We start from the raw sequence: 25,732 nt of genomic DNA, 5'->3' as shown, positions 1-25,732 counted from the left end.
AGGGGACAAGCAGAATTAAATTGGGTCAAAAAGAAATGTGAGACGTGGAAGTTTAGAGACATCTCCCCTCCAAATGTTCGTTTGGGCTATTTGTGCTCAACCTGTGGTTGAGACTTCTGAGTTTGCATTGGTCTGATTGGCCACCGTTGAACATACTACATGGACCCTGACATCATGATGTCATTTGGTCAATAATAATCATTGGAGCTTTCCCAGTCTTTTTCTTTTTTTGCTTGTAGCTGTTAATTCAAATATGTTCTAAAATCTCTATTTGTTGGCATGAGGGATGGACCTAGAATAGGAGTTAGGAGACCTGTATTTGAATTCTAGGTTTATGTTTTATAAACTATATCTCTTTTAGACTTTTCTACTTCTTCATTCCTAAAATGGGAATAGTAATAATAATAATAATAATAAAACTAGCATTGGTATGGCGTGTTAAGGTTTGAACAGCATTCTACAAATATATCATTATTCTCATGAGAATTCTGGAGGACAGGAGCTATTATCCCCATTTGAAAAATGAGGAAACTGAGGCATCCAGTAGCATTTGATAAATGTCTGAGATTGGATTTGTCTTCAAATTTTCTGAGTTCAGAGGGCTGGCTGGGTGGTGCAGTGGATAGAGCACTAGCCCTGGAGTCAGGAGTACCTGAGTTCAAATCTGGCCTCAGACACTTCATAATTACCTAGCTGTGTGGCCTTGGACAAGCCACTTAACTCCATTGCCTTGCAAAAACAAATTCTGAGTTCAGACCCAGTGCTCCCTCCACAGTGCCACGTCTATGCCATGCACTATTTGAGCGCCCCAAGTCACAAAATTGTGAGGATAAAATGAGATCACATATGTGAAGAGTCATTTGATTCAACAGACACTGATTAAGGCCCTAGTATAGGAATGGGAGAAACAAAATGAAATCATCTCCTATCTCCTAGGGGTTCACATCTTGCTATCAACCTCTAAGCCCTTTGAGTATAAAAATCTTTGAGATGAAAAGATCACAAACCAAGGGCAAAGGAACACATTTTCCAACATTTGAAAAGCCATTTAGTTAATGAATCATGAGTATAAATTTAAGTCCCATTTGTACCTCATACAGTAAGTCCTCTGCAGAAATACCTAATGTACTGAAGTTCTCTGAACATTCCTGGCTTTAGAAGAAGCTCACTGGTGCCCCCAGGAGTGAAAAGCATCTACAATTGTACTCGGGTCTTACCTGTTAAATCTTCCACTGAGGCCCCTTCCTTTGCACTGCTGCTCCCACCCCATCACAGAGATGAAATGTTGCCATTGATGAGAGATGCTTCTTAACTGATGTCTACTTTTACACTTAGGGGAAGAATCTAATTCTAATTTAGCATGACCCAGTCCATTAATGGCTTCATTCATCCAACCAACACCTCGGGTTCTCCCCAGACACAACTGGGGAGCCAGTATAAACTCCAAAACAGAAGGATAATGGGCTCCATATGACTTTGCCTGACTCAACAGGCAGATAATTGGGTGGTTTGCCTTGGGATTTGATTCTGGGAAGTCCTGGGGTCTAAGCACATTACCATAGCCTGAGCTAGAGACCATCCTTGATGTAGTATTTCAAGCTGCCCTTAGAACCCTTTGCCACCAACATAGCCTGGCCATTGGGTTGACCCCCAATCCAAGATCAATCATTTCCTGATGGATGTTTCCATCGTACAGACATGGCGTCAGACAGGAACCATAATCTAAGACATTCATAGTTAGAGTTTATAATTTATAGTTATACTATGAATGGCAATTTTTGCAATGAGACTTTTCTATAATGAATCAGTAGAGTATCTCTCTGAAGGACACTGTAGTCAGTGCTGCCCAACACAAGACTGTAGATCATAGCATCAAGACTTTGAGCTGGAGACAAAGAAGGCACCTAAAAGTTTGCATCCTACATGTCATCTAAACATTCTTTGTCTTTTGGCCTGCCCTCATCTCCTTTTCTTATTCCATTTACCTTCTGTCTTTTGAATAAAGACTGAACCCCAGATGTCATTTTAGTCCTCTGCAGTCATTTTAAAAACTGACCCTGAGTTAATACTGTTCTTTAGAATATGGCCCAGTAGGAGCATCCCTTCCTCTAGTAGAGATTGAGACCCATTTTTCATTCCAGTTAATGACTACCCATGTCTTCCCATGCTTCCCCAAAGGAGTTCTGCCTAATGCCTCCAATGTCTTCTTGGTCTATTCTTCCCCTCCCCCTTCTCCACCTCCTCCTGCTATGGACTTGGTTTCCTTCTCTGTGAACATCTCCTTCAGAAGAATATAAGCTCTCTGAGAGCAGGCACCTTTTGTCTTAAATTGTACCTAGCATAGTGCCTCCATATGATTCTAGATTTCGAGCTAGAAGAAACTTTAGCGATCACCCAGTCCAGTTACAGATGAGGAAACTGAGGCTTTGAAAGGCTCCTTGAAATACTCAATGTTTCACAGTTAGGAAATAAGAGGGAAGGAATCTGAACCAAGACTTCTGCCTCCAAGTAAAAGTAACACTGTTTGTTCCAGTTCTTTCTCTGGAAGCTGGAGTGCTTTCCTTTGTTGCCTCATTTGAAAAGGGTTAGTATTACTTTTATAGCTGAAAATTACCAAACTTATGGTTAAATGACAATTTTGATCATTGACTACTTTAAAAGAATTTCTATTTGAAGGAAAAGGTGAACTTGGTGTCCTCTTGCTCCTGCTACTGTGTCTTTATGCCTTAGGATGTAGTCATTTTCTGTCAAAAACATTTGTTTCTGTTTTTATTTTTGTCCTCAAATAGTTCCATCCTACATGTCATCTAAGCATTCTTTGTCTTTTGGCCTGCCCTCATCTCCTTTTCTTATTCCATTTATCTTCTGTCTTTTGAATAATTTCCAAGGACATTAGAACATTTTGGGAAAGGCTTGGGATTTGGAGTCATGGGACCTGTTTTTTTTGCTACCTATGTGACCTTGGATGAGTCAATTGACCTCAACAGTCCTCTATTTCCTCCTCTATAAAATAAGATCTTTGAACTACTGAGTTTCTAAGGTCCCTTCTAGCTCTCTACATCTAAGATCTTATTTTAGGGAGGAGTAGGAAGGCTGTTTACTCATTGCTAATAATAGCTGACATTTATATGGACCTTAAAGATTTCAAAGCACTGTTTCATTTGAGAGGTAGGAATGAGTCTCAGTACCCAGTGCCTAGGCCTTGGAACAATAAAGTTCAGTCAACCACGAATGTTTTATAAAATCCCTTAAAAATGACTTTATTGTAATAAGTGAGGTATTTGGCCTTAACTTCCAATTATATTTAATATACCTCCATATAGCATTTTGTTCTTCCTGCAAACCAAAGTATTTGACATCAAAGGTGCCTGGTTTTCCTTCCCTCTCTTGGAATTATATAAATTACAGCATGGAACCAACTCTATATTGGAAGGGCGAGGGGAGGTTCTGGAACCATCTCTCGGACTCTTCAGTGAGTCCAGTCTCCCAGGCAAAATGAATGAAGTAGATATTTTCAGGATAAAGCTAGCTGCAAATTGATGAAGTGTAAAAAGTTGAAAGACAAAAGAATAACTTGTCTATTGCCAACATCATCTCCCCAAGTCCTTTTCAGGGACTTCTGTCTTGGTCAGCTAGCAACCTAAAGCTAAAAGCTGTGCATGGATGCTTTACCTACAGCGCCAAGGTCCGGTTTCATCCAAGGCCAAGTTTGCTGGGAGATTTATGAATTTGTGCAGATTTCATGACCAGAAAAAAAAAGAAGTATAGAGTAGTTTTAAGCAGCAGGAGAAAAGAATTTTCCACTTTTCTTCAGTGTAGACAGAATGTATCTGTGATGTTGTCTAATATGTAACTGAATATTTTCAGACTGGAAATATCTAAGAGAATTACTCTGCCAGAGGGGCCCAGACTGACTCCTAAAAACAAGGAATAAATATCTAAATACCTGTTGATGGAGGAGTCTGACAGAAACTGTAAAAACAGAAAGGCTTCCAATATTTTTCAATGAAGCCATTCCCTGTAATGAAGGCATGTGTATTAAATTCAAATGACTACGAAAGGAGGCTTCATGAATTATACCATTGGGGAGAGACTGTCGGAGAGATGACTTGGAAGGTGTCTCTCCATTGAAACATGATGTATGAGGGTCGCTGGGACTCAAACTTGAAAGCAGGTGATCCGAAAGAGCAAGCTAACCTGGAGATTTTACACATTCAAAGAGGGTGCTAACAAGAACAGGAGCAAACCTGTATTTATAATTGCTGGAATCATGAAACAGTATTTCTAGAAAATTATTTTTTACAAAAACTCAAGTCTCACATGCTCCATCATCTCTATGGTAAAGTCTTATTTTGCTTTGCTTTGAATATACACTTCTAAAATTCATCTTTGAAGGATTCGCGTTGATGTATTTTATTTTGTCTTTTGGTATGAGGAGCAAATTGCATGCATTTCATCCCTGGAGCGGGGAGTGTCTTCTACTGAAGACATTTTGAACTTGTCTTCAAGAAACTTTGAGTGAATTCATTAAAATCCAAGTGTAGAGTGTAAAACTCAATGCAGGATGTCTAACTCTGAGAAGCAAGGGCTTAAATAGCTTCTATTTTTTCCAGCAGTAACGTCTGAATGTGTGTATTCCGATTTCATTCACATATGGGGCATTTGTTGATTTCTTACGTTTTTCTTTTTGAGTCAATGAGTCCTGATTAAATACTAACCAGGTGGGAGCATAAGAAACTCTGTCTTTTGTCTATAAACTGGTAAGGGGCAGGGGCAATGGAAACTTGGGAGGAAGTAATGCCAAATCATTACATCTTTTCTGGATGTTGTGTTCATTGTTGTGACTGGGTGACTGTTTTTTAGCTGTGAGAAATGCATTTTCCTATAAATCAGATTTTTACCATTGGGAGGATGGCTGGTTTTGATTCTTAAAAATTCTTCTGCTCAGTTAAACAAAGACAAGGAAAGAAATGTGATTCCTTGGAGAGTTCTAGAGGAAAACAGATCGTCTCTCCTCTCTGAAATACTTGGATTGCTATTTAGTTATATTAATATGTAAGATACATATTCATAAATCATTTTATAGATACATGCTTTCTAAACATAGATATAGAAGGAAAAGTTTTCCCTATATTTTAAAAGAGGGGCACCGTTATTATGGGGAATTCATTTACCTCCTCCTCTTGAAACATCTAGAAATCTATTTAAAATATATGCTTATATTGGGACTCTTCACAATTAAGAATTAAACAATTTTTCCTGGTAGGTATTTGATTTTTCTTAGAAACCTGTATGACCACATGCACATGATTTATACATACATTGCTGAAGGGAGACTGGCAGCACATATATATCTAGATCTATATTTGTCTATATATTTGTTTGTCTATGTTTTTCATATATATATAATTTGTCTATATATTTGGTCTCTATAGATTTATTAAATATTTCCATATATTTAGAACATATTAATTTGTCTATTTATTAAATATGAAATTTTTCTCTATATTTGGTCTCTATAGATTTAGTACATATGAAGTATTCATACACAGGATGTGTCTGCATTTGTTTCCAAAGAAAATGAATCCATCAGGTCAATTGGATCACAATTGTCTCCAAGTCTTTTATAAAATTGAATTAATATTGCCAATTCCTAATGAATTTGAAATGTTGCATTTTGGCTGTATAGAAGCCTGCCAACATCGAAAAAGAATAAGCAAGATTATAGTTTAAAAGGCTTTTTACATTTTGGGGTTGGAGTTTTTTTTTTTACATTTTTTAAGGAAGATTAATTCTCTCTACCGCTCTCCAAAGTTTAAAATGGAGGGGGATAGCATTTCTCTTTCTCTCCAGTACTCTCCCTGCCTCCATTTCTGTCTGTTTTGGTTTGCTTGTATTATTGCTTCGAGCTTCGATCTGGGGGGCTGCGATGGTGAAGACATGGGGGCTGAGGCTGTCATCCCTGGGTCCTTTAAGGACCAAGCTCTCCCAGCATCCAGATCGCTGGGGCCGATTCTCAGACCAGACCAGCTCTTTGCCATCGGCATCTGCCCCAAAGAGGGTCGGGCCGGCCAGGGGAGACTCCTGGAGCCTTGTGAGAATGAATGAATGAATGAATAAGAAAACACTTGGCCAGGGCCAGAGAAGTGCCAACCCCAGGGATTCGGATCCACTAAATCCTCAGCTCCCCTGCTCACAGCCTGCCCCCATGCTGAGGAAACACCTTCCTTTCTGGCAGGAAATCCCTCCAGAGGAGGAAACTGAGGTTCATCCTAAATGACTCTTTCCTTTCGATACCCATGCCCATTCGATACCCATGCCCATTCGTATGCCAGGCTTCTTGAGGTGACTTTTTAGGAACCTCGGGAGATGGGAAGAAAATAAACGTGCAGCCTTGGGGCATTTGGAAATCAGTATCACTCATCGAGAACCTCCCCGGTTAGCCACGCGAGGGGGACTTGGTGGGTCCGTTTTGCTTTCTGTAACCGATGGAGAAAGGGCCAATGACGGGCACGGCGGCGGGCCTCCTAGCTCTCCTCGACTCTGGATGGCATCAACGCAAAGCCACCAGTTGGGGCCATGTTCTCCAAATGGGGCAATCCTGAGATGCCCCCCAAAGCCCTTCCTGCCAGGCAGGATCCCCGCTTTTGGAGTTCACAACCGTTAAGCCCCGCTCCCCCGTGCGTCTGCCTATCGGGGTGCCCAGGTCCATCCACAGTAACCTGTTTGGAATTTTCTCCATTCCAAGTTCGGCTTCTGTGACTGGGAAAAGAAGCCTCATGCGTGCCCGGCCAGAGCCCCCCCTGCGTGACAGAAGGCTACACCCCCCCCCCGCCGGGGGCTCCGAATGCCCTCGCCCCCCCACCTCCCTTTAAGTTGGGGACTGGACCAGGGTCTCTCTCCTTTCATCCGGCCCTGTGCCTTCCCCCCCCCCCCCCCCAGCCCGGCGGCCGGCCGGCTGCTCGGCTGACTGACAGGGCCAGGTGGCTGGCCATTTCGGGACCCTTTCCTGGCTCAGGCAGTAGCGTCTGACCCAGGGGTGGGCCAGGAGAGCAACCAGCTCAGGGCGGGCCAAGCCAGAGGAGAAACTGGGAGGGTAGCGGCCCGGGGTCTCTCCAGGGCGCTGCGCCACACTCTCCCAAAGCTCAACTCAACGCTCAATCCCGGGCCCACGGAACTCAGTCTCCCTGGGAGGCAGAAAGATGCGGATTGGCCATGCCGGGCAGGGTGCCCCCGATTTCTCCTGATCCTCCTTTCAGCCCCCCTGCCCGCCTTTGCCCAGAGCCCCGGGGCGCTCTCTTTCCTTTGCACTTTCGCGTTTACTCTCTGAAACCAGAAACACAAGGAAAGTCAGACCGGCGTCTCAGCCCTGCGGGACCCAGCCGCCCCCCGCCCCCTCGGCACCCCTGCACCCTGGCTGGGCTTCGGGGAGAATGGAGGGCCCCAAGCCGGCCAGGGGCTCCCTCGGAGGAGAGTCAGGGCCCGCGAGCCTTACCGTGGCTCCCTGGGCGGCTCCGGCTCCCAGCTCTGCCCCAGGGCCCCACAGCGCGGGGCAGCCCGGCGGGCGGGCGGGCGGGCGGGCGGGCGGGCAGCTGGTGGACCAGAGTCGGCCTGGGGTTTCTGAACCGAAGTCTGCAAAACTAATTTCCCCCAGAAAAGGGCTCAATTTCCGTTGGAGAAAGCGGCTCTCAGCAAGCGCGGAATTCCCGCCCCCCCCATCCCAAGGTGATCTTTCGGGGGTGCCCAGGGGGTGCCCACCCTGACCCGTACGTTGTCCCAGGCAGAACCCGACGGAGGGGCCTCGGGGAAGTTTGGGGCCCCTCGTGAGCGACCCAGCCCTCCCCCACGGCTGCTCCATTTGGGTGGCCCGTCGGGCCTCCTCCAGGCCTCTCCGGGAGGGACACGCGCGACCAGGACAGTAAGGAGGCCTGGCATGGCACCAGCCTCAGTCTTCGGGAAGGAGCCCAGGTGGGCAAGGGGCTTACGGAGTTGCCCGGGGCCTGGCAGGGCCGTGCCCTCATCCTAAAGGGGGGCTCAGTCCCGGCAGAGGCGGAGGGAGGCCGGAGAGGGGCCTGGGGGGACGTGCCAGGCTCCCTAGGGGAAAAGTGCCCACTCGTGGGAGGAATCCCAGCCGATCCCGCGCCTCGGCTGAGTCTCCAGGGCTGGCAGCCCCCGTGGGCCTCCGAGGTCCCTGCCCTTGGGGGAGGCACAGCATCTCTCCCGGGAAGCAAGGGCCCTAGGGAGGGATCGGGGGGCTCCGCTCGGCCCCTCCCAGAAGAGTGGGGGGTGAGGGGAGGCCTGCGCTAGGGCGGGGGGGGGGGGCTGACCCGGCGGCCGGGGCAGGCCGCTTGTCTCTGATTGCTGCCCAGGGGCAAGCTCCCCCCGTGGACGCACGATGGGACAAAGGGCTGGCTGTCCAAGGCGACGGCGGGGAGCCACCTGGGGCTGCAGGTGAGGCTGCGGGGGCCCTGGGGTCAGAGGTGGCGGGGCCCCGTCTCCAGCCTCCTTCCTCCCCCCTCCCCCCGCAGCCCCATCCTTTCCCCCCAAGAGATAGGGGCCGATTTCCGCCCCTGGAAGTCTGGCCGGCCCCGGCAGCTCAGGGGGGCCCCTGTCGGGCCCCCGAAAAAGGAGCCGCCAGCAGGCTTTCCGGGGCCCCTGGCCCAGGGGCATCGCGCGGGCCCAGGCCTCTGCACGGCTTCCCCGGCTGCGCCCAGCTGCAGCCGGGCACGGAGGGCGACAAGGTGCCCAGACCCAGTAACCACGAGCAGAAACAAAGTTGCCCCGGAAAGAGCCGAGTGGAACGGGGGGGGGCCCGGTTTTCCGGGGGGCCCGGGCGGGTGGGAGTGTGCGTGTGTGCACGCGTGTGTGTGCGTGGGGGGGACATGCCCACCTAGGCACCCGAGAGATCTAACTCGACCTCTGCCGGGCGGGGGAGGGGCCCCCCGGACCGTCCAACAAGGGTCTTGGCGCCCCCTGCCCCGGTCCAGCCGGGGCGCCCCCGGGAGCTGCAGGGGCGCCCCGCGGAGCCGGGGCAGGGCGGCGGCGGAGCCGGCGGGAGCGCGGCGGCCGCTTGGGAGGGAGTCCGCATGTGGTCAGCGCGGGGCTCCTGAGCCAGCCCCCAGCTCACGTTACAGTCTATTTATAACCTCCCCGAGCTGTTCCCCTCGCAGGCCGGCAGCAGGCAGGCAGCGCTCTCTGGGACCACCTTCTCTCAGCTCCCCCCCCCCCCCCCCCCGCCCTGTCCTCCTCCTCCTCCTCCTCCCTCCTCCTCCTCCTCCTCCTCTCTCCTCCTCCTCCTCCTCCTCCTCTCCTCTCCTCCTCCTCCTCCTCCTCCTCCTCCTCTCCTCCTCCTCCTCCTCCTCCTCTCCTCCTCTCCTCCTCCTCCCCTTGCCATCGGAGCGTCCGAAGGCAGCAGCGAGGCAGGACGATTCCTCCTTGCGGCCCTGCCATCCCCTGGCCCCTGCCCGGGGCGGGCACAGCCGGCGGCCGGCCGGCCCGACAGACGCGCGCACGGCCAGCCCCAGCCCTCCGCGCTGCTCCGAGCCCGTCCCGGCCGGGGCGGGGCAGCCGGGGCGGAGAGGGGCCCCCCGAGTCTTCAGCCGCCTGAGCCGGGACAGCGGCGGTGGAGGCGCCGGTCCGCAAGCTCCCGCCGCCGGGCAGCAGCCGCGCCTCGCATGCCATGGAGCACCCGCTGTTCGGCTGCCTGCGCAGCCCCCACGGCGCGGCGCAGGGCCTGCACCCCTTCTCGCAGTCGTCCCTCGCCCTCCACGGCCGCTCGGACCACATGTCCTACCCCGAGCTCTCGCCCCCCCGCCTCGTCGTGCATCATCGCCGGCTACGCCAACGAGGAGGGCATGTTCGCCAGCCAGCACCACGCGCGCGGCCACCACCACCACCACCACCACCACCACCATCACCCCCAGGCGCCCCCGCCGCCTCCCCCGCCGCCTCCCCCGCCGCAGCACCAGGCGCTGCAGGGCAGCTGGCACCTCCCGCCCCTGGCCTCGCCGCCCGCCGCCGCCCGCCACAGCCTGTGCCTGCCGCCCGACGGCGGCGGCGGCCCCGAGCTGGCCGGCGGCGCCCAGGGGCTGTGCGCCTCGTCGGGCGGCCTGGGGGCCAGCGCGCCCACCGGGGCGGCCTGCGCGCCCGGGGACTACGGGCGCCAGGCGCTGTCCCCTGCGGACGCGGAGAAGAGGGCCGCCAAGAGGAAGAGCGACAGTTCAGGTAAGGACCGAGCCGTCGGGGGGCTGCGGGGAGCGCCGGCGACACCCGCCGGGCCGCGTCGGGCTGGGCACTCCCACGCGCACCCATTCATACACCCACACGCGCGCACACACACGCACACACATACACACACGCACCCACTCATACACACACGCGCGCGCACACACACGCACACACATACACACACGCACCCACTCATACACACACGCGCGCGCACGCACACATACACGCATACACACACGCACACACACCTGCACACCCACACGTACACACACCCACTCATACACACACACGCGCACACACACGCACACACACGCGCGCACACACACAAACACCCACGCGCGCACACACACGGACTCCCACCGGCCCCCACGGCCATCCCGAGACACACGGATGAGCTGCTCTGGAGACTGACGCGTGGGCCCCTCGAGGCGCAGGTGTCCCAGCACTGACCCTTAGGCTCTCCGACTCCCTGAGGTCGCAGATGCAGAGACAGAGGGTCACATACAAACACACGCACATGTCATGGATGTGGCGAGGGCTGGAAGCGAGCTGGACTCGCAGCCAAGGACTTGGGCCGTCTCCCGGCTTTCCGAGGTCGGGGTCCCAAGGCCTCGAGCCTTTCTCTCCGCGCGCAGACGCTCCCGGGGGGCGCCCTGGCTCTCTGGACACAGAGGGGGACTCGGACGGGGTCTGGGTGGTAGAACACAGGGCAGCTCGAGCTCACGTGACGGCGCCTCCTCTCAGTTGCTGGGTTTGCATTGACTTTCTCCAGGCTAAGGAGGGAGATGGGTGGAGCAGAGTCTCCCCCTGGCCCTTGCTGAGGCTGGGCCCTCGGTGGGGCTCCTTGGGACGCCCGGGGAGGGCCCCCAGCCGGCCCTCCTTCCCTCTCTTTCGATGCTTCACTGGATTTCCAAATTGGTTTGCAATCTTGGGAAGCATTGCCGTGGTACTTGGCGAAGCGCATGAGAAAAAGTGCCCTAATCCTGGTGGGAGAGGAGGCGAACAACCTAGGCACCCCAAAGTGAACATATAAGTGGGGATCCCTAAGCAGGGGGAGTATGAGGGGCCATCTGCAAAGCTGCCCTTGGCCAGACCTTAGTGGGCTTCCCAAAGGAACCGGCACCCAACTAACCGTGCCTTGGGGAGCCCTGCTTCTGGGTGCCTGTCCCTGTTAAGGGGTGCTTTTGTGGAGCACCGAATTCCCACCTCCTCAAAAAGGGATGGAAGAGATGTGGGGAAGCGGTTTCCCAGAGAGCGAGAACCAGGAGGACAAGCGGAGGGGGACTGGTCCAAAAGCTGGGGGTGCTGCCACGAGCCTGGTGAGCCGGTCCTCAAAAGCCCGACCTGAGACCCTGCGGGTCCCCCGATAGGGAAGTCATTGGAAAGAGACTGGGGCCCCGATCTCCCCGATAAGAAAGGCAAAAATAATGCCTCTCGGAGCTCCTGGGAAGTCGCAGTCGAATTCATCGCCCGGGAGTCCGCGGGGAAAACGGGGAAGCGACTTGGGGGTGCGGAACTCTTGCCGAATTGTGGGCAGCCAGATGAGGAACTTGGCTTTCTCCTCGACCCTAAGGACTGCCACTATCGTGCGGCTTGTTTGAAAAATGAGCAGAACAATACTGAAGTCTAAGGAGCTGGGGATCTTCTGGGCTACAGGGTTTTAGGTGGGATCCAAAGGTTCTTCAGGATGAGGCCGGGCCGTCCCAGGCAGGAGTCTTTCAGAGGCTGTAAGGTGTGTGCAAACCATCTTATCACAGCTTCGAAATCTATTCTCCTCTCCTCGGCGCTAGGGGTGAACCCAAACTTTCCAAATCAGGGCTTCTTTAAGAAAAAAACAATCCAATTTCCGCCTACATTATTGGTGGACTGGAAAATCTGTATATTGTAATGTTTTCACAACAGTGACAAATAACAGTATCGATCAAACCTACCGATATGTATTTACTTCAGGATGGGGGGGGGGGGGCAAGGAGCCACATTCCAAATTCAGCCTTGATAGAAGTGTTTTTGAAAATTCTTTTCTAACCACAATTAGTTTTATGTCACTGGACTATCTGGCAATGCAAGTCATTTTCGGTCCCATCGTCAGAGCTCTGAAAATGAGGAGGTCACTGGAGGACTTGTTCGTTTATTTACCGACTGAAACCAATGGGCTATTTTGTCTTTCTCACACACGAATTATTTTGATTGGAGAAAGATAGGAATGGGGTGGGGGGGAGGAAGAATGCCCTTCGTTTCTCTTCAGTGAAAGTTTCCAGAGAAAATTGGCCCTTTATAGCAAGATGGTATATATTTGTGTTTGGCCCAGGCTCATCAACATAACAAAATAGGATCTTGCAAATTTAAATTCTTGCCGGCAGAAGCTCATGTCTGGAGAACGACCAAACTAGAGACAATTTGTGTCGGCTGCTGCCCATACGGGTTACTGAGTGAGAGTTGGAGTGGGAAATGCCAATTAGTCATCACCCAGGAGAGGTTCACTTGGGATTTGTAGTGATCGTTTATTTGGATGAAGAGCCCCGAAGTATCTTCAGCTAACTGAATGGAAACAGCCTCCCAAGTTTTAGCCGCAGAGGCAGGGAATTCTCCTGGAAAATGCTATGCAAACTGCAGCCATCACTATTTACTGTTATCAATCTTCTCTTCTCTCTTCTCTTCTCTTCTCTTCTCTTCTCTTCTCTTCTCTTCTCTTCTCTTCTCTTCTCTTCTCTTCTCTTCTCCTCTCCTCTCCTCTCCTCTCCCCATCTTTTAATTTTTCCTTGATTGCTTCTTGAAATTTCCTGAGCTCAGGTTCTAACCTCAGCTCTCTCTCTGGTACCCCCTTCCCCTCCCCCTTTTGTGGGTTACCTTGCACACCCAGTCGCTTCTAGGCCCCCACTTCTTGATCCAGAACAACATCATCTAAAGGACAAAATAGGAAATTATTGAAACTTACGCATGTTCTCTGTTTCTCCGTTTACCCCAAGCATTTTCTGCATTTCTAAAAAACTAAAACTTAAATCATTTAATATGACTTTGTAAAGTTTAATGAGGAAAACAGCATGGTAGAAGCCAGTCTTCATTTATTTGGATGTGTGGACTTGGCATATGTCATGTTATGTCATGTCATGTCAAATTTATTTATAGAAGGAGTATAGCAATTCATAGCAAAAATAAAACCAACAAAATCTTCTGTAGATGAAACATTGTCCTCACTAGCATGTGGTCAGAACATACACATATGTGTTTATATTTGTAATGTATGTATATAATCTGTATAGTTGCATATAATTTTATATTTTAATCTATATTTTAAAATATAGATTAATATATATATATTTAGAGAAAGAGAGACACAGAGAGAGAGAGAACTTATAAAAGAATTTATTGTAACTATACAATTACAGATTACAAGATGTCCAGATATATGGGGGGTTGGGCACATGGCACATGATAGCTTCCAACACCCATAGTCATTCTGAGGATCAATGAGGTCATATTTGTTTGCTGTTTCACAAACCTTAACATGCCATTAAAAAGTAGCTATTCTATTCTCGAAGTAATAGGTTTGGATACACCCATATCATTATATATATATATATATATATATATATATATATATATATATATTATATCGATGCTATCCATATCATGTTGATGGATAGATGGAGTCCAGACAGGTTTACAAACACTGGTTTTGAACCTGCTATCATTTTCATGGTAGAAAAACCCCAGTAAATGACACGCTCTAATAGAAAGCTAGCCTTCAATTTCACTTTCTTGTTTAATTTTAGTCGAATTTAGAAGCCAACGTTTATAATCTGTGGGCTTCCAAAAGTATTTTTATTAGTCTTTGACAATAGCCAAGTAGAATAGAAGACTCCACAGTCCCTCAATGTGAATTAAACAGATTGGCAGTCTTGAACCTTGCTTCCACCATCATTAGCAGCACCCACATCTGCTCTGTCTTCAAAGGGCCTCTTAAAAAATCCAAACTTTACAACTGTACTTAAAATAATCAGTAGAAAGCAGGTGATTCTGAAAAAAAAAGAGTCTATAAATAGTGTGAATTGCTTGGCTTCAATTACTTTTGAGTGCCCTCCAAACTCCGTGGTAATAGGAATAAGCTGTAGTTTTCAGAGAGAAAGAAGCAAAGCGGATTGATTCCCCGATCTGAATCCAGGTTTTGCTGAGGACTGAAACTGCAGAGAAACGAGAACTACTGTAACCCAAGGAGGCTTGGATTTTTCCAGAAAGATCCAATTTGTATAGTTTTCATGAAAAAAATAAAGTCATTTTCAAGAAAGAATACATCAATGATTGGCTTGTTACTGGTGTGAAAGATGGATACTAGAGTGACCAGAAGTCTGATAAAGAAATCTGCTAATCTAAAATTAGACTTCAAAATTGTGGAAGGAATAGAATTTGGGATGTGGATTTTCTTTCAGATTTTTGAACCTACCAAAGTGCCATCATTTCCTTTCTGTTGGGGCTCGGAGAGTCCTTTGCCAGCCTAGTCCTCACTGGTGATCTGAGTTGGGATCTTGGCAACAGAGCAGTTCCTTGAATACCGAGGAGTGTGCCTCACGCTCGGCTCATGTCTGCCGTTTTTCTAGAGGACCCTGTTTGTCTAACTATGCTAGAATTGTGGAGAAGGCCAGTTTATACAGTCTTCTGCTCAGGGCTGTGAAGCCTCACACTCGTGGCCTATAGAGTTGGTTCTGAGAATTACAAGCCAAACCAAACCCCAAACAACCCCTTCTCATTGAATATGGAAGCAAAACTGGACGAGAAGTCATTCACTTTTCCCAATTAGAACTGTGAGAGGGGCAGGGGGAGGGAATTCAAAATGTAGTTGTTTGTGGCTTTTGTTTGTATGGTGGTTAATGGGGGATGGATGTGGAAAATGTCAACTTTGCAAAAGGGTAGTGCATGGAAAAGAAATAGAAAGGTGTTGTGATTGGTACAGGACCTTAGCTGTGGATAAAGCCTCCCCAGAAAGTCTGTTGAGGAGGACTGAGAAACAGAGATGGACGGGCTTCAGTTTTGTTTCAGGATCTTCCTTAGTGAACAATAATTGATCAGGTAAAACCAGATACTCCTAAGGATGCTTGTAAATTTAATTAAACTATATTTTGTGATAACAGCATGCTTGAAAAATTATTTAATTCAGGGCTTCTCAACCTGAGTTCTGAGAACTTCTTTTTAAAAATATTTTGATCACTGTCTTTTAATAGAATTGATTTCCTTTAGGATCCTCTGCATTTTATTAAATGGAGTGAAAAATTTGATTCTGAGAAGTCAGTTGATAGGTTTCACTAGACAAAAGGATATGGGACAGAAACGAGACTGAGAAGTCTTCATTTAAAACAAGTCATCAAAGTGCCTTAGGACTTTCCTGATGGGGAAGAAGAAGGAAGGTCTCTAGAGTTGCTTCTGGGTCACAACCCAAAGCCCAGGGAGGTCTGGGACTTAGTCAAGGAACTTAACTATTTGCTTATGAAACGAACCAGACATGAGATTTCCAAGTTATCTGAATAATTCAGTTCTTCATTAATTGCAACTCCATTCCTAGGGTCTGTAGACACAATGGGACCCTCATGTCCACCCCCAACACACACACACGCATACATACACACACACACACACACACACACACACACACACACACACACACACAAACAAACACACTTGTATATTTTCCCTAGAACATCGCAGCTGGCTATTGGATCTGTGGGGTAACAAAATCCTGAATAGTCATCAGACCTTTTAGGGGAGGACTGGGCCAGGAATGATGAAGTTTTCACTACTCCTCCTCCCCTCAGCCCTTTTAAGAAATCCTAAGCAGCTTATAGGCATGTGTCTCCAGAGGCTGCTTTCCCTCACTCCTGTCAAATCTGGTTTCAAATCTTGGTGTATCCCTGGCTGCTTGGGACTTCATTTCAGGCTCATTCTCTGCTCAGTTAAAGGGCAACAGGCAGGGGAAACCCGTACCCATACCCATAGGGAGGGCTCCGACCTCCGATGTTCATTTCTAATGCAGAATGAGGCTGCTCCCGAAACAGTGCCCTACCGGTCAGGATTCACAACACCAATTTGCTTCTAAAATCATTGGGGGGCTGAATCAGTTTCTTAGTCACTAATTCCAAGGTTTTGAGCAGGGCTGTATGAGCACCCCCCCCCCCCCCCCCAGCAGTACTATCTGTTCTGTTCTTGGGATTTCTGGTGTGATAGCAAGGATTAATTAGTTGCCGTCTAATTGAGGGTTCTCCCCGCTGATTTGGGGAGCTCAGTGTGCTAGGAAGCTAATCCCAGACCTCAAAATAAACATGGAAGGGTGTCATAAATAAAGCCAATAAAGTCACAAGGGTAGAAATCTTTTTTTTTTTTTGAGATTGTGATGTAGGGTAGAAGTCTTGGTTATTTTCTCTCTCTCTCTCTCTCTCTCTCTCTCTCTCTCTCTCTCTCTCTCTCTCTCTCTCTCTCTCTCTCCGTGTATAAAGCTGCTTTAGACTAGGAAATTCCCCATTTCGGTTTCTTCCATTAGAAAAATTTTCTGTAAAGAAAGAACAACAACCGAAAGGAACCTTAAAATATAACTAACGACACAGAATCACAATAATCATTGTGTTATAAAATGCTGCTGGAAGAACACTTGAAGAAATATTTTTCAGCTCATGTTACACAATCTGAATTGAGGCAAGTCAGTTTCATATATATTAATGAAAATCCCAAAATAATCAATTTACCAAAACTGGACTTTGGGTTTTCCCAAGTTTTCTTTCTTTTTTTTCCCCACAAAATTTCTGTAGAAATTTTTTCTTCAGTTTCAGAATGCTATTTGCTAATATTTACATTAGCTTGTATCATCCTTGAATACATTATAAACTGAAAAACATTTTTAGAGAATTCTTTTTCTTGTTTATACTTGAAACAGAATACACATTTCTATTTACTGATCACATGTAATGAATGGGCTACTTGAGGACAGAAATCTATTGAAGTATCCAAGAATGTTACACACATATATGGGAGATTATTTGAAAAGAGTGCCGTATTTCACATGTTATTAGCACAAGCAATTATGAAAAAATCAGAATGGATCTGATGCACACATACGTTTGTAAGAAAGTTCTCTTCTTTTCCAATTTTCAAGAAAGTTCATCAGTGATTTGGTTGAACGCTATAGATACTTTTAATGTCAATATAAATTTTCACATTCATATATATATGGTCAGGAGAGAGTGCCCCTAAGCTGGGCCTCTGCTATATTATCTATGTAAATGGATTTGGATAAGATTCATATTAATCTGCTGAGAACCACTGCCAGAAGAGGCAGGAAGAAACTATACATCCCTCCCTAGGCTTTCCCAATTAATTTAATGCTCATGCTGGTTTTCACTGCTTACATACACACATACACACTACACACACACACAATACATATATTTTATACATATATATATAAATACTAAATTCTAATATGTATTCAATGACTGTAAGTGAACAATTTAAAATCTATCTTAAAAAGACATCATCCTAAGGTAATGATGTCCACAGATTAATTTTAATGTCCAACAATTTTTAAAAAGCCTTTAAAATATTTTAAGAGCATGATATTCATGACCAGGTGACAAAAGCAAAGTCTATCAAGATTCTCATCTTGTTGGACCATTTGCTCTCCAGTGTTTCACAGACTTGTATTAATTTCTCTAATTGAAAATGACTATTTTCACCACCTGCACTTCATGGTTTCCATCTTATTTGGACTCATTCTTTGTTTTAGTAAGCATTTCTCTTCCACTATAAAGGATGTCAGATATATTTGAGTTTTTGCTGTAGGAAAATTCAGTATATTTTAGAAACTGAAGGAGAGATATTTATATTCTGTTATTTTTAGAGAGTTCTATCTGGGATCTCTTGCTTGGCTTGGAATGAGCCAGACATTCAAATGAAAATCTGAGAACAGAGAACCTACTTGATCCATCAAATAAAAACTGAAATAAAGTACAATTCATGAAATCTAGAGGATAAACAAATACCCAAAAGAGATGGAAGCAGAATGAAGTGGGAGGTTATTCCCCTTGAAATTCTTGGTGACTTTTGATGGGCTTCCATAGTTATCCAAGAAGTTTTTTTGGGGGGAGTTTAGAGGTCTACTTCATGGTTTTTTTTTTATTTTATAAGTAAAATAATTGAAACCCAGATAGTTTAAATTACTTGTGCATGATCATACTGGGAAGGAAAAAAGAGAGGCCGCATTTGATTCCAGGTGCTGTTGACATATGACAATCTTTTTGCAGTACCAGGCTGACTCCCATAACATAAAATCTAAATCATTTCTATACAATTTAAACAAAAAATAAATAAACTTGGAACTTGGAGGATGGATGATACTAGAAAATTAATAGCCATTGTGTGGTCAGGATGGATTTATGTTCAAAGAAGCCTAACCATATCCCTTCTCCTTTCAACCACAACCTGGCCATCATTACTATCACCACCACCACTGCCACCATCAGCATCATCATCATTTTGTTAATTTTTCTGCTTCAATTTATTTATTTGCATATTGTTCTGAAATATTTTGACATAATGTAGAACCAAAAAAAATTTTCACTCTTCCTATGACTTGAGGACAGAAATAACACAAGGATGCTGTAAAGGTGAGGGCACACTTCAAGCAGGAGTGGAAAGAACAGAGCAGTTTGTCAGAGATGATGCCCAAATGCTTATTTTTTGAGACAGATGGCAATTTGAAAAGGAAAATGTGTGTATGTGTGTGGCAATATCCTGGTATATCTTGGACAAGAATATCCAGGAACAACTTCAGCTTTTGCAAAGTCCCTTAAGGGGACACTGAGGCACTCAATTTGTAACACCTGAAGGAGGAGACAAGCAATAGCTGTATGTTCTCTTGTTCATAAAACATTGAACGATGTGACACCATCCAAGACCTGGTGAGCAGACAGTTGCTTTCTTTCTTAGGCATCTAATTTTATTCCTGTAAGCAGAAACATTTTGCTAAAGAGAACAAAATGATGACCTAGCAGTTAGCAGTAGTAGTAGTAGAAGTTCAGATCCTCTCCTCCAAAGCCTCTTTCTAACTTGAATTTTCAGTATAGACCATTAGGGCTTTCCTTCTGTTACTACTATCAAATTATAAATTATTTTTTAAAAATGTATGTTATGTTTTCAAAGTTTCTACTAGAAAATTTGAGTAATTGGCTTGCTCATTAAGCACACACTCATTATTGCTCATCTGGGTTGACATCCCTCATTTATAATTGTTTTTTGACATTCATAGCAGGAAAAGGCAAGCTTCTTCTCTGGGGAAAAATGGGATCCCCTGCTTTTTGGCCCTCTCTCTTTACCAATTCAATTCTAGCCAAATGTAGATTTCCTTTTCATTTGCAGTGGTTGCCTGCATCAGAGCATCTGGGTCTTTTCAACAGGACAACATCTGGAGACAAACAACTGGGAGCAGAGATTGACGCCAGTGACAAAAAGCATAAGGCCGGGCCTCCAGATGCCCAGACCTGCCGCTGCTTCCTTGCTTTCCTTGCATTGTCACCTGCAGGCTCACCATAGGACAGGCCCCAAAGGTGGTGAGCCTCTTGAGGTGGTGATCTGCCTTCTCCCCCAAGCTGTGTTCTATTCCCTCCTGTTGATGATTAGGCTCTCAGGGAGTGGTAGCTGTACCCACAAACAAGAGGCTCCATCCTGTCTCTATTACAGATGTTCAGGGAGATCTGGAGCAAAGGTGGCAAGTTTGTTGTTTGTCTCAAATGTTTTACAATTAGTCACTAAAGCCCAAGGGATTCTCACTCATGCCGAGATATTTGAAGACAGATCCAAGTGGGCTGTAGTCATGCCCCATCGGAGGCAAGTTCCAAATCTCTAGGGATATTTCTTCTTTTCCATTATAGAAGCTTTATTCAAAAGTCAGCATTGGAAAGCAAACACTTCCTTGTGCCAAGAGCTATGTGGATTCATGCATGTGCAATATACATATATATTTACTTATAGACACATACATACATGTATGTGAACATACATATGTATTCATAGTTAGAGAGAGAGAGAAAGAGAGAGAGAGAGAGAGAGAGAGAGAGAGAGAGAGAGAGAGAGAGAGAGAGAGAGAGAGAGAGAGAGAGAGAGAGAGAGAGAGAGAGAGAGAGAGAGAGAGAGAGAGAGAGAGAGAATCATTGACAGAGCGGCAGAGACAGAGAACTAAAGAGATAGAGACCGAGAGAGAATCAGAGAGATACACAAAGACACACACACACACACACACAGATAAGCCGAGACAAATAACTCTGGTTTGGGATTTAGAACCAGAACTCTCCACAAACTTATGAAGATACCAAACTTTGACTTTCAGATGTTACTTCCATTTCCCCTTTCTCTACCTCAGTCCCCCTCCCACTCTCCTCTTACATCTTCATGTTCTCACTTCTCCATCAAAGTCTGTTCTAAAAGTCATTTGTCTTTTCTAAGGTAGAATGAGATGGGTCCCAGTGTGTTCTTAGAGAGATGTTACTTCACTTGGCTCTATCACTTACTATGAGACTTCAGGCAAAAGAGTTCATTGTCTTGGCCTCAGTTTCCTGACCTGTAAATTGTGGGGGTTGAGCTAGGACTTTAGCTTTAGTGCACAAAGGGACCCTAGGAGTCATCCAGTCCTGTGCCTTACTTTACAATTATGGAAACTGAAACCAAGTGAAGCTAAGTTTCTTTCCTTAGGTCCTGGTCAGATCTGAACTCGGATCTTTGGTTCTGATTCCTCCAAGGGTTGTTGTTTGTAAAACTGATTCAAAGCCTTAACCAGTCAAAAGGCACTCTAAGCACCTTGGCCACGCACTGTGCTAAGTATTAGTCTCTTCAGTTATTGCAGCAGGATCTAAAGATCAAGTTTCTGCCATCAGGCTGGCAAGACTAAATTTAAGTGACAAAGACTCTTGTCTGGATTGGCTGAACTCTTGGGCAATAACCTAGTTCTAATGACTCTGAGATGGCTGCTCTTAGCCAAAAGTTCTTAATTTGGGGCTGGGGATCTTTTGTATCTGTTGCTCCATCCGTAGAGAAACATAAGTATATTCCAACACAATCTATTGCCTTTGTTGTCCTATGAAGTGATGTTGGGGGTGGGGTGGGGATTTACAACATTACACCAAGAAAGGGTCCTTAGATGTCACCAGTCATCCAAAGGGCATACGACTTAGCAAAGCTCAAGAAAAGCCGTCTTTGAAAGAGTATTTCTCCATTTCCAGCTTTTCCAGTCTCCTGATTGCTTCCCAGAAGTATTTGGGTCAACACAAATTAAGTGTAAAGTTGTCTTCTACTGGATTTGCACGTATCTTCTATATCCCCCCATGTAGCAATGTGCTTTTGGTTGCTATCCAGCACACATGCATTACACACCCATATTCATACATGTATATTTACACACATGCATTTATGCTTCTGTAATATACACCTTTAATCCAATCTGCCTTCTGAAGATTTCTTTGAACATTTCCTCAAGTCCAGTCAACAAAACAATAAATCAAGCCAGGCTTTAGCCTCTGTATTGATTTCTAGGCATAAATGCTCACAGTAGAAATTTAGAAGCTTCCACAAAGAATGTAAGGTTCTTGAGGGTAGAAAGGATTTCATTTTTGTCTTTGTATTTTCCCAGGTTTGGTACTCTGCTGGAAATATGGACCCAATACACTTTTATTGTTGAATAGGGTAGGGGCTATTTACCCCCTTTATATAGATGTAGAAACTGAGGCTGAAAGATGGTGACTTGCCCATGGTCACACAGCTTATAAATGACATTCAGGGCTTCTTGACTCTAAAGTATCATATCATGATTACAAAACCAGTTTGCTTCTCCATGACAGATGAATAATGAAGTAGGTAAGTGTAGGTAAGACTCCTGTTCACCTTTCTTCAGGTGTAATTCTAGGGTTCTCTAAGTATGCCATCATATCTTCTGCAGAAAATGAGTCTGCCTTCCTTGTTCCCATTTCTAATTCCTTCAATTTCTTTTTCTTCTTTTTTGCTAAAATTAACATTTCTAATACAATGTTGAATAAGTGTAGTGATTAATGGGCATCCTTCTTTCACCCTGATTCCCCTTATTGAGGAATGCGTCTGGTTTCTTCCCATTTACATATAAAGCTTGCTGAATGATTTTAGATAGATATTACTTATTTTAAGGAAAACTCATTTATTCTTATACTTTTGTGTTTTTAATAGGAATAGGTGCTATATTGTTCAAAAGCTTTTTCAGTATCTATTGAGAAAAATATGATTACTGCTAGTTTTGTTATTGATATGATCAATTATACTGAGAGTTTTCCTAATATTGAAACTTTCCTGCATTCCTGATATAAATCTGACCTGATCATGGTGTATTATCCTAGTGACAACTTGCTGTGATCTCTTTGTTAATGTGTTATTTAAAATTTTTTGCATCAATATTCATTAGCATAGTTGGTCCAAAATTTGCTTTCCCTGTTTTGGCTCTTCATGATTTAGGTATCAGTGGTACCCTTTCTTCAAGGTCCCTCCAATGTAAGTATTACCTTTGCATTGGCCCACTTTAGCATGTCATTGCCTTCAGATATTCCCCTGGAGTTGCCTTCCACGAGGACCTGATGTTCCACAGCCAGGCCCATGACAGAACAATGGAACCTCAGAATCAGGGGAGATTTCAGAGTTATTTATGTGGTGCAGTGGATAAAGCATTAGGCTTACATTCAAGAAGACCTGAGTTCAAATCCGGTTTCAGACATTAACGAGCTCTATGATCCTGAGCAAGTCACATTCACTTTTCTTCAGGTTCTTCATCTGTAACATGACCAGTAGAAGGGAATACAATGCACCTCAGGATCTCTGCCAAGAAACATCCAAATGAATTCATGAAGAATCAGATAGGACTGACATGACTGAACAAAAGAGTCTAACTTACCTGATTGCAGGGGGAAGGTGAGGGGTTCCCTTTGCAGCATCCCCAGCAGGGGCTTACCTCACCTTTAAAAATGATGGGGTAGGGCTCTTTACTTCAACATTTTTAAGGCAGTTCATTCTACTTTGAGTAATTGTCATTATAAAAGAGTTTCTCCTAAATTTAGCTTTGATTTTCCTTAATTCCTACCAATTGAATCCTGATTCTTCCAAGTGGAGCCAAGCAGATTGACGTGAATCCTTGCTTCATCAAGAGACAGAGAGGCCTTGAAAGAACAGAACACAATGATCCTTTCCCTCCAGAGTTTCTTGCCCAGGCTACCCCACTCCTTCATGCCTGTGATTGACAGAAGCATAATTGTGGGGTTTAAAGTCAACTCTTAAATCATTAACTGGGGATCAGTATGCCAGTGAAGTCAAACCCTCTCTCTGCAGCTTATGGGCTTCATATGGATCCCATATAGGAATCTATGACCTATGGATCTAGGATTTGTGATTGTATGTTTGCATCTGGACAGTACGAGTGTTATTTTCAGTAGAGATAATTTCTCTATATGAGGGATGAATAGAGTTTGCGGTTTGGAAAGAATCTCAAAGCAGGTCATCTAATTCCAGGAAGACTGGAGCTTGTGGCTAGAACATTTAATCCAACTCTCTCATTGTAAAAATGAGTAAACTGAGGTTCAGGGAATTTGTAACTTGACCAACTTGAAGTACATGAGCTGGTAATGGACCATCAATATCCACGGCTACCTCAATGTCTCCCCTACATAATAGTCTGTATTAGAGACTTCAACAGGTACAGCCAGAGTTTATTCCTTCTTTATCATCAACATTTGAGTTCAGACTTTTGTTAGTGGCATTAGCTCAAATCTTCAACTTTATTTGTTCATCCTTTCTTTTCCATGCTGAATGACTTGTCAAATTTGAGAGTCCTCTCTTCTCTCCCAATATCTTTGCATATATCATTCCATGACTTTCTTTTTTAGCTGACCTATGCTGCAACAAAAAGGACTGACACTTGAAGGTATGCAGCGCTCTCCTTCCGTATCTGTCTATAGATAGAGTAATAGATTACATATATACATACCTTTGGGGTTTTCTTGGATCATTTTCTTGGTGAGAATAGTTCAGTCATTCATACTTCTTCATTGTACTATATTGATGTTATTCTATATAATAATTTCCTTGTTATGTTCAATTCACTTTGCAACATTTCATGTAACTCTGTCCAGGTTTTTCTGAAAGCACACTGTTCATCATTTCTTATAGTAAAATAGTATTCTCATTCTCCAAATGATATGTATCTCCTCGGTTTCCAATCTTTATCACTCCAAAAAAGTGTTGTTGTAAATATTTTTTGTGCAAATAGGTCTTTTTCTTCTTCTTTTAAATCTATGGGATACAAACCTAGCAGTAGTATTGCTGAGTCAATGGGTATGCATAGTTTCATATCACTTTGGATGTAGTTCCAGACTGCTCTCACAGATTACAACTTCACCAATAATGCATTGGTTTCCCATTTTTCCCATATTCCCTCCAACATTTATCATCTTCCTTTTATATATATATATATATATATATATATATATTAACCAATCTGATGGTTTTTAATTTGCATTTTTTCTAATCAATAGTGATTTAGACTATTTTATATTAACATCAGACAACTTTGATTATTTGAAAACTTACTATTCATATCCTTTGATCATTTATCAATTTGGGAATAATTTGTATTCCTTTTTATTTAAGGCAATGGGATTAAGTGACTTACCAAAGGTCACACAGCTAGGCAATTATTAAGTGTTTGAGGCTGGATTTGAACTCAGGTCCTCCTGACTCCAGAACAGTGCTCCAACCACTACACCACCTAGCTGCTCTGTAATAACTTGTGTTCTTACAGAAGCTACACAATTCTCATAGCCTTTACAGGTTATTTATTTTTCAGGAACTAAAAGGTTATCCTGTAGCCTTGGTACTCTGCCAGTGTTACAATCTGATCACAAATCAACTGAGCCGCCCTTGAATGGGTCTTTGTCGATCCCATTTCCAAACTTTTTATCACACCCTAGCCTACACCTGAACTGCCTTCCTTTCTGACATTGACTGGTTGACATTTTACTTCTTCCCCTCCTATAAAAAGCCTTCATTGATCTCCCTTTCCAGAGCTCTTTGTCTGAATTTCTTTTTTTATGCTGAAGAATTATTATTTTTCTTTTCAATTTGTTCCTACTTTCTCTATGTTTTTAAAGAGGTCTTCTTCTGGACTATGAAGGCAAGGTCCATTTCCTATTTCATCATTATATCTTCTCTATTTGCAGTGTCTCCTGCTCTGCAAAGATAAGGGAATGCTTACAAAATATGCATTGAAGTGGAGGTATGAGATTTCTTGCCCCGAGATCCAGTTGTGGTTTGCTGGATGGCACTGAGGTCTTCTGGGATGGGTATTTTAAGATGTAGAATCCCATCCCAGAGATGCCCTTTTTGTCAAAGCTAAGAAATGACCTTATGGCAAGTTGTCTTTATTCATCAAAGACTCTTCTGCAAATGGAGAAGTCTCTGTGTGTGT

At 45.0% G+C, this 25,732-nt stretch overlaps 1 protein-coding gene across 1 annotated transcript in view; it reads left to right on the top strand.

Moving 5' to 3' along the window:
• The first annotated feature begins 9,679 nt into the window (after positions 1–9,679).
• The window catches only part of MEOX2 (mesenchyme homeobox 2), an 89,322-nt gene continuing 73,269 nt past the window's right edge, over positions 9,680–25,732 (top strand). The window contains 2 exon segments of the mRNA XM_074195412.1: positions 9,680–9,805; positions 9,807–10,224. Of these exon segments, the coding sequence (XP_074051513.1) occupies positions 9,680–9,805; positions 9,807–10,224 (544 nt within the window).

Source organism: Macrotis lagotis, chromosome 7, assembly GCF_037893015.1.
Source record: "Macrotis lagotis isolate mMagLag1 chromosome 7, bilby.v1.9.chrom.fasta, whole genome shotgun sequence".
Taxonomy (NCBI): Eukaryota; Metazoa; Chordata; class Mammalia; order Peramelemorphia; family Peramelidae; genus Macrotis; species Macrotis lagotis.
The sequence above is the reverse complement of the archived record's forward strand: the minus strand, read 5'-3'. Positions and strand labels throughout refer to the sequence as shown.